General features: G+C 37.4%; 1 protein-coding gene across 4 annotated transcripts; it reads left to right on the top strand.

Moving 5' to 3' along the window:
* The first annotated feature begins 483 nt into the window (after nucleotides 1–483).
* LOC109211941 (autophagy-related protein 18a-like) lies at nucleotides 484–8,632 on the top strand. 4 transcript variants are annotated; one of them, XM_019375542.1, is made up of 5 exons: nucleotides 484–625; nucleotides 2,037–3,006; nucleotides 3,822–4,020; nucleotides 7,324–7,450; nucleotides 8,287–8,632. In XM_019375542.1, the coding sequence occupies exons 2-5, from the start codon at nucleotides 2,143–2,145 to the stop codon at nucleotides 8,375–8,377; spliced, it is 1,281 nt and encodes a 426-aa protein (XP_019231087.1). In that variant the 5' UTR covers nucleotides 484–625; nucleotides 2,037–2,142; the 3' UTR covers nucleotides 8,378–8,632. The 4 variants fall into 4 exon arrangements, with proteins under 4 accessions (XP_019231087.1, XP_019231088.1, XP_019231089.1 ...); XM_019375543.1 differs by having other exon boundaries at nucleotides 484–652; XM_019375544.1 differs by having other exon boundaries at nucleotides 490–579.
* Nucleotides 8,633–10,017: the final 1,385 nt, after the last annotated feature.

Genomic DNA, 10,017 nt, shown 5'->3' with positions numbered 1-10,017 from the left:
ATAAATTGGGAAAAAGTTTAAAATGAAATTCAAAAAAATCAATTGCTTACGCTCAAATTTAATTTATATCAAATTCGAAGCATAATAGTGGATATAATCATGATTCAATAGAATTTGCCTCCATAACAATCAAAACTACTCATATTTGCCATTTTTTTAACTTTTGGTCACACTTGATGTTAACAGAAACGAAAACTTTCAAACAACAAATTTCAACAAATTTTTTCAATTTCTATGTATTATAAGACTAATTTGTCCTGTATCATCTTATCTTGCCGTTATTGTTATTTTTGTGCTTCTTTTTTATTTTTATCTAGAGCCAGAAATGTATTGAAAACAACTCTCAAACAACATTTTGTAGGATTATACTGAATTTATTATTGTTGTATAAGAATATATTATAACCCAGGATAAAGTTGCTTAATTTCAAATAATAAAAAGACAAATCATGACCCTTTTTCACTTAATATGAGTCGGAAGACTCCTAATCCAAATATTCTTCTAAAAAAGTAAACAAGTAAACAGTTTCCTACTCCAAATGCAAACTGATATTTCTCTCTTTCCTGCAAAACCCCACAGGTCCCAGCCCTATTTAATAATCTTTTTCCATCCTCCTTCTCATCACGTACGTTGTAATTCTCCTTTAATTTATGTAAGTTTTATAGATGTTAACTGTTGCATTAGTATTCCTGCTTATTATTCTTGCTCAGATCAATGGCTTTTTTAAATTATTACTATCTTTTTGAAGTTAATTTTTTTCCGACAACCCAGTACAGTTTTATTCTTGTATAATGTAAAAAAAAAGAAGTTTTTTGAAGCTTAATGAGTTTTATTATTATACGATCGTGTATGATCAACTGTTTTTTTGACAGGTACAATTTTTATTCCATTAGTGTATTTATGCAAAAAAAAAAAAAAAAATTTAAAATTTTTGTTTTTGAGGCTGGGATTGTAGTATTGTACAACTCAGGGAGTGCAAATTATAGAGGTTGAGAAAAGAATAAAGAAGGAAAAAGGCCCTGCAATATTCACTTGTGCTACTGGATTTTTTGTCTTTTCTAACCAATATTTTAAGTATTATTTGGTAGAAGTAGAACAGAATGATTTACGCGATCCTAGGCAGGAAACCAAAAAACTATCAAGAGTTGTGGTGAGATGGATAAAATCTCTCCACCCTTAATCAGATGTCTTAGGTTTGAACCCGAGAATGGAAAAATCCGGGCGCGAATTTGGATTAGTCAGGGCCCAGTGCGGGTACCAGACATTGGGTGAGAAATAAAAAAAAATAAAAAAATAACAAGAATGATTTGAATCTTTAAAGGAATTTTTTTAATATGTAATTCATGTTCTTGATATCACTTTCATGGATTCTAGTTCTATAAGTGAATCAGTTTGGTAATTTAAGCTACTGAGTGTTGTCCGTTGGAGCGGATGTAGAATGGACCTTCTAGCTTTGACTCTAACCCTATATAAGTACAAATGATTAATCTCGAACCCATAAAGTTCAAATCAAATCCTGAATCCCCCTCTGTTGTCCATTACTTGATGGTTGATTCACTGACTTTAAATAACTGAGTGTAGTTTCTTTACTTGATGGAACTAGGCTGAAATCCTTTCATGTGTCAATTACTAGTTGGCCAGTACAATAGGGTAAGTGTCTTATTCATAATTAACCAGGATAATTCCTTTCTTCATTAGTTTTTCCTCCCATAGAAGTCACTATATTGTTAGTGTAATGGAAGTAATTAGGAAGAACAATGTGTAGCGACCAGTAGGAAGAACCACTTGAGGGTGTTTAGCGTATTGTAGTGAAAACACCTTTTTTTTTTTTAAATTTTAAAAAAAATATTTTGTTGTAGCATTTTCCTTTGAAGAATTTGTTTTTTCCTTTCGATGTTTTATTAACATTGCTTGTATATCCATACTGCTAGTTTTATACCTTCCTCGGCCTTTTGGCTAAGATCAAGTGTAGCATCAGTGCTTATCAGTTAAATATCAATACAGCTAGTTTTACGTTATATGTCTTTCTGATGCAGATTGATGACCATGAATGTGGTGGTGACTATCTGATAGAAAACATTATCTGTTTAGCTTTGAACTTAAGCTTGATACCTTTCTAAAACCTCTTTCTAATCCCTGTCCATGGCCACTGTTTCCCCTCTTCCCCCGTCATTTCAGCACCCAACCACTAATTCAAAGTTTAAGTCACCAATGCTTCAACCTTACTTAGAGCAACTACAAGAACAACACAAACTACAGCTTCAGCCGCAGCAACAAGATGCTGTTGAGCAGGTAGATAATGAGCCTGAGCAGAGTCCCCTTATCCAAAACCTGAGCTCATGTCCTAATCATGGTTTGATCAATCAGTCAATCTCGACTCTATACCGTGTTTCATTCAATCAAAACAGTAGCTGTTTTGCCATTGGCACTGATCGTGGCATTACAGTCTATAGCTGTGACCCTTTCAGAAAAATGTTTCAACGGTACTTTGACAATGGAGGTGGTATTGAAATTATTGAGATGCTCTTCTGCAGCAACATACTTGTCTTTGTTGGAAGTGGAGATAATCCACAATATCCTCGAAACAAGGTCATAATTTGGGATGATCATCGGAGCCGCTGCTTGGGCGAACTCTGTTTCCGGTCGGCTGTGCGTAGTGTCCGGCTTCGACGTGACTGCATCGTAGTTATACTTGAGCAGAAGATATTTATATATAATTTTGCTGACATGAAGCTCGTCCACCAGATTGAGACAATTGTAAACCCAAAGGGACTCTGTGAGATTTCACAAGCGGCTGGATCACCTGTGCTGGTGTGCCCTGGATTACGAAATGGTGAAGTTCGTGTTGAGCATTTCACTTCAAAAAGGACTAAGTTTATTTTTGCGCATGATTCTAAGACTGCATCTTTTGCACTTAGTCATGAGGGGCATGTGCTGGCAACAGCAAGTATCAAGGGTACTCTTATCCGGATTTTCAGCACACAGGATGGTACGTTATTGCAGGAGGTAAGATTTTGAATGCTGTTTAGTTCAGTCCAGGCATTGCATTTTAATTTATTACAAACCTATTGTAAGTAATAGCAGCATTTTTTGTCTTTTTATCTTTCACCAATTTATGATTAATTTCTGGACTGCAAAACTAACCTTGTAATGTACTTCATGTATTCAGCATATCTGTTTCTTTTATCTTCATTTTGTAACTCTCGTTGATCAAAACAATAATGCTTTGATTTGTCATTGTATTTGCTTAGCTGAACATGGATAGATTAGTGGCTTTGTTGGTTGAAATTCCTTGGCTTTCGTTGATACTGTCAAGTAAAACTGTCCCTGTAAACCATTTTCTATTGTCTCAAGTTTATCTATCGAGTTTTTACTCCGTGTTCCCCGTGATCCATGACTCAGAAAGCTTAGCATGTAGTTGGTACTCAGTGTGCTCTCCTTGCTCGTCTCTGCCTTGGTTTATGACAGATTGTAATTTTTAGTAACTGGAAGTGGAATTAGACTTAAGAAACGTAATGTTGTTAAATTTTGCCAAATGCCAATTCCTATTATCTTCTTTCTGTTTTTCATATTCTCGCATAATTACAAGTTTCAATTTTATTATTGTTATCCATGTTGTAGTGGTAGACATTTCAGATATAGATTGTATAGGATTGTAACATTTTGATGGTTTGCTTTTTCTACTTTGCCTGCTAATAGGTCTACTTTATCCATACACATAACCTACAAACTAGATGAGTCTTTTAACTTTCCCTTGTACCATATATACAACATTTTTGAGATATCTAGTTTTGGTAAATCACATGTGATACATGATTCAGGTGCGGAGAGGTGCTGATAGAGCAGAAATTCACAGTGTTTCATTCTCTCCGACTGCTGAGTGGCTAGCAGTCTCTAGTGACAAAGGCACTGTTCATCTTTTTAGGATCAAGCATCTTGGGAACCAGGATAAGACAAATACTCCTCCTAATTCCCGTCTTACTCTGGCGGCATCAAGTTCACCATTCTCCTTCATCAAAGGTATGGTTCCCTTCTGAACACATTTGTAGTTTTCTGATTTCTCTCTCTCTCTCTCTCTCTCTCTTTTTTTTTTTTTTTTTTCGTTTCCTTGTTTGAAAATATGCAAACGGAATTCCACCAAGAACACTAAGTTATTTGACCTTTGATTTGGATGCCTTCTGACTCTTGTTCAGCATCAGGGATGGATGTCCTGGACATGAGTTTATAGAAGAGATTATGGCAACTTATAACACGCTATTATCCTATGATAGTTAACCGTGTTAGGCTTGTTTTCTGCAGACAAATGCTCCAGACTGGTTAGCACACACGGCAACTTAACTCTCCTTTATCACACTTCATCTCGATGAATTGGCCTAAGAACTAGACAGCTTAAACTAAAATCTGATCCCACATCAGGCACTTGGCCATCCCACGCTTAAAAAATGATTCTACTATACAATCATAAATACTTATCTAAATCGCCCCTTGCTTTTAAATAGCCATAGTTGTGATGTCATTTAATATCTAAGCTTGTATCTGATGACATCAACCCTTTTTGGCCTCTTAACATCTTTATGGGGCCATCAACCCAAGTAGTGGCGAATATGACACTCGGACACCGGGTTCATCTGAACTCAGTACTTTCAGAGCGGAGCATAAATTTATGTGTAAAAATTCACTAAAATTGCAGCAAATATTAGGTCTGAAAGGTTGAATACAATGGGTTCAATACTAAATAATTTAAAGGTCGAACCCATAGAACTTAAATCGTTGCCTCTGAAACCCAAGCTCTGGAGACAGCAAACCTTTGTGACCCTTTACTGGTTCATAGAGAGTTTTTTTTTCATAGCTTGGAGGCATATATAAGATATGGTTCAAGAAAGGATAAAGAACGGTTGGGGGAAAGCAAACTCATGATTTGCTTCCTGCTGTGCAATTATGAAGTAGAAGAAATTTGTTTCTTCCTTTCTGCCGAATATAGAAGAGTTCTTTTGGTATATAACTAAACAAAGGATATGGCACTTAAATTTGCTCTTTTTCTTCCTCTCTTGCATCTCATCTTTTCACTCAAAGGCTCTCAATTTGGAGTCCTTTCTAGATTAGATTCGTATTTTGTTCATTATGAATGCTAGCTCACTCGTTGCGTTAACATTCCCGTTTGGCCGAATATATCTGATGGAACTATGTCCTAACAGCATGCAAGTCATTTTCTAATTTTCAAGCATTCCTCTGAGTTCTGCATCACTCATGCACACTTCTTATAAGAATTGAGATATCACAAGTATAAAAACCATACTTCCCTGTCCTGGACGGACATCTTACATACCCCTGAAGTCCTCCTGCACAATGTCTTTGCCTTCTTGGTCCAATTATTGCAGCCACAGATAAACAATTCTAGCCACAAGGTGGTGCTAATAGCCTAATACTTGTTAAATTGTAGCATTTTCTAATAAGTAGTATTACTCATAACTTATTTAAGCAGCCAGATATATAATTAAACAGATTGATTCTCATGAATCTGAAGACTAATTAATGAAGGATCCATTTACACAAATTTTTTCCTGACATATTTTGGCTTATTTGAGTCGCGCAGAAATTGTTGTACAGTAGTATTATTTGTAACTTATATTGGAGAATCATGAGTGGTGTTTAACTTAATGTAATAGGGTTGTGTATAATGGAGAATGGTTTTCTCTCTGCCTTTGGTGATCCACATGCTTCAATCAACTAATTTTTTCGTAAGTCAACTATGTTTACGTGGACGGTCAACATACTGCCGTCCTCTTTTATTGGACTTGGGATCGCCTATGCATTGTGATTCATTTGCATACTCATAGTATCCTGTTTTTTTTTCTCGATGGAATGGGCTTGAAAATGCTTAACATGAAGCTTTGATTCAACAACAACAACAACTACCCAGTAAAATCCCACCAGGTGGGGTCTGGGGAGGGTAATATGTACGCAGACCTTACCCCTACCCGATAGGGCAGAGAGGCTGTTTCCGATAGACCTTCGGCTCAGAAAAACGGAAATAAAAAAAAAAAGAAAACAAGAAAAGACAACTCATTAGTAACTCCAGTATAAACCGTAATAGTAACGAAAGCATAACAACCAAAAGATGAAAGACATGCAATAACAGTAACCAGTATCTAAGGCCCAGGGCTAAGATAAACAACAAGTACAGAGTGTATTCAGCATAAACTGCAAGCTATCTAAGATCAACCCTAATCCAACCCCGCCTCACCCCCGGAATGAAGTAAGGAAAGTTCTACTACCCCTAACCTACAACCCTAATGCTTGACCTCCAGACCTTCCTATCAAGGGCCATGTCCTCGGAAATCCGCAGTCGTACCATGTCCTGCCTGATCACCTCCCCCCAATACCTCTTAGGCCTCCCTCTACCTCTTCTCGTACCCACCACGGCCAACCGCTCACACCTCCTTACCGGCGCATCTAGGCTTCTCCTCTGCACGTGCCCAAACCATCTGAGCCTTGCTTCCCGCATCTTGTCATCCACAGGGGCCACACCCACCTTCTTCCGAATATTTTCATTCTTAATCTTGTCTATCCTAGTGTGCCCGCACATCCACCTCAGCATCCTCATTTCTGCTACCTTCATCCTCTGGATATGGAAGTTCTTAACCGGCCAACACTCTGCCCCATACAACATGGCCGGTCTAACCACAACTCTATAGAACTTACCTTTAAGTGGCAGTGGCACTTTCTTGTCACACAGGACTCCAGATGCAAGCCTCCATTTCATCCAGCCCGCCCCTATACGGTGAGTGACGTCCTCGTCGATCTCTCCGTCCCCCTGAATCATCGACCCAAGGTACTTGAAGCTATCTCTCTTCGGGATGACCTGTGGTCCAAGTCTCACGTCCCTGCCTACTTCCCTCGACTCAGCGTTAAACTTGCACTCCAGGTACTATGTCTTAGACCTGCTCAATTTGAAACCCTTAGACTCGAGGGTCTGTCTCCAAACCTCCAATCTCTCGTTAACACCGGCCCTCGTCTCATCAATTAGAACTATGTCATCAGCAAATAACATACACCATGGCACATCCCCTTGAATATGGTGTGTCAATGCATCCATCACCAAGGCGAATAGGAACGGGCTAAGCGCGGAACTTCTTTATTTTCTTTGCTTAATTGAGCTTCTCACCAGTCTACCTTTCTCTCTTCACCTGTATATTAACTTACCAGCTGGCACAAGTTGGCCCAATTATGTGAAAATCCGTTAAATAGTGACGCTTGAAAGTAGCTATAGTGCTCTTCTGTTTTACTTCTCTCAGGCTCTGATTTTTTTTTTTTTTTTGGCAGGAGTGCTTCCAAAATATTTTAGCTCAGAATGGTCAGTGGCGCAATTCCGGTTGCCTGGTGACTCCGAGTATATTGTCACATTTGGTCACGAAAAGAATACATTGATAATTCTTGGCTTGGATGGAAGGTAGGCCCGGTGTTATGAGAATTTCACAATTACTTATTACTTTATCTTTCTTGCATATAAATAACTATACTTCTAAGTTCTAGTAAAACGTCCATGTTGGAGGACAGAGGGAGTTAAGCACAGACCTTGCATTGTCTTTATCACGCTTTCCTTGTTTTAACGGATGAAATTGACAGAATATGTGCAATGTCTTACAGAGTTTAACTTAACCTGCCTGTTTATTGACATATATATGCATTGTACTGTTAGCAGTGCTTGTGGAGAAAACAGTTTAGACTGATGATACGCAGAAAGTGGTAGTTCAATTAGCGACTCGGTCTGGGAATAGCATGAGCTCCTCAGAGCCTGCTATATAAATAGTTAGTGAAAAAGGCAAATATGATGGTTCATCATCCTTTTTTGGGAAAAGAAAGATATATTCAATTCATTCACATAGACCTACATACCAAAAAACTGAACAAAAGGAGGGCTGCAAATATAACCACTGGTTGAGCTAAATATAAGGGATTGATTTAAGAAGTAATATATATGGTCTTCCTTACTCATCAGTGTGTACTTCTTCAACTATTATTGTGGATTTTCCAATGTTAGATTTTTGACGTGTGTAATTGACTTTTTAACTTTCCCTTCATTTGCTGGAGTTCCGCGCTCACATAATCACTTGCGAATCCATATACACATAATTCTACTATGTATAGTTTTGGACGTGTGAATGACTTTTTCAACTTTTTCCCTCATTGGCTGGAATATCTCTCGCACACAGTTACATACATTATACTTCTCTTAGTAAGATTAGCTTGGTCAAATTATTGATATGTAATCAACTTGTTATGCAGCTTTATTAGATGCAAATTTGACCCAGCCTCTGGCAAAGAGATGACTCAGTTGGAGATTCACAATTTTCTTAAGTCTGATAAGGCCTCATAATGGAACGTGGCATCGGCTTTCCTGTCTATGCAAGGGTAGTATTTGCTTCCCTTAGTTGCACCTGCTTTCCAGTCGTAGTATACACTATTGTAAATATCGTATATAGTGAGTAAAACAGTAGGTATAACCAACAGTTTTGAACTAGTTGATGTAAAGAACATCGACTTATTAATATGTTACCAAAATTGTAAAACATAATTCAGTTTAGAGCCACAAAACCGTTACTCGTAGCAAAATATGTTCTTTTTTGTTCAAGTTTGCTTCATTTCACCTTTTCTATTTCTACTATGTGCAAAGGTAGTTGATGAAATGGTTGCAAAAGTTTGAGAAAGGAAGTTCAACCAAGTGTGGATTTAGCTAAAAAACATATAACTAAGTTCATGAAAGTTTTCATTTTTAGCTTTAATGACCTTAATTTTTATATGCAATAGAAGGCAATGTAGAGGAATACTTAATTAAACACTAAATTATCAAGGTTGTAAGCCTAGAAAAAGAGGGGTTTGTGGGGGGGGGGGGGGGGGGGTTCAGTATTGGTTTTGGACACCTGTTTTTACTCGGAAAGGAAAATTTTGTACAGTTTTTGGAGACAAAAGACTTATCATAGCAAGATCAGTCTCAGTATTATTAATGATCAGTTGTTTGCATAATTTCTTCAGTATTAAACTCCAATATTCTATTCTTAAATCATTGTGATAATAATGGGATTTAAATTATATAAAATTTATCTGAAAATATTGTTGTTGTGTCTGGTGGTGAAGTGCTTGACAAGTAGTCTGCCAAGGATGAATTAGTTTTATCCTTTGTCCCTATGGTTTCTTTCTTAGTGCTTCTAGATAGTCTTCTTGACAAGGACCTTGAAGCTACTTTCTGTTTTTTTCCTTTTTAATAAGGCTAAGATTCATATTGCCATCATCTCGATAATTTCGAGTACTTGCCGCCAACAACAATATACCCAGTATTATTTCACATCGTGGGGTTTGGGCAGGGTAGTGTGTACGCAGACCTTATCCCTACCTTGTGAGGATACAGAGGCTGTTTCCAATAGACATTCGGGTACTTGCCATTTCTATCAATATAAGTGTCAGGTATCAATATCGACCACAACTTAGGTAGACATGCGAAAAAATCATGTAGCATTTTTTTGTGTGTTTTTGTTTAGGGAGCCTTGGAGCAATAATAAAATTATCTTCGTGCGATCTATAAGTTAGTGATACTTTGCGTTAGGGTAAACTGTCTACATCACATCCCTTGGGGTGCATTCCTTCTTGGATCCTATGTGTCGCGAGATGCTTTTTGGATTAGCCTGTCCCTTGTCTTATTGAAATTTGAACTCGAATCTCTATTATTTTCATCGACTTCATTGATCGCTAAGTTACATGTTTGCCGTCACCTTCCCGCTGCTTTCCCAATGATTTTTTTACCGTGTGAGTGGACACAGTCTTTGTTAAATGCGAAAAAATCATGTATCATTTTCTTGTGTTTTTGTTAGGGGAGTCTTGGAATAACGTTAAACTTATCTTCATATGATCTATAAGTTATAGGTTTGAGCCATAAAATCAACCATACTTGTGTTAGGATAAATTGTCTACTGCGATCTTTCCTCGGACCCTATGTAACACGGGATGCTTTATGTATCAGCC

The sequence above is a fragment of the Nicotiana attenuata genome, unplaced genomic scaffold (assembly GCF_001879085.1).
Source record: "Nicotiana attenuata strain UT unplaced genomic scaffold, NIATTr2, whole genome shotgun sequence".
NCBI lineage: Eukaryota > Viridiplantae > Streptophyta > Magnoliopsida > Solanales > Solanaceae > Nicotiana > Nicotiana attenuata.
Note: the sequence above shows the minus strand (reverse complement) of the source record. Positions and strands in the feature narration are given on the sequence as shown.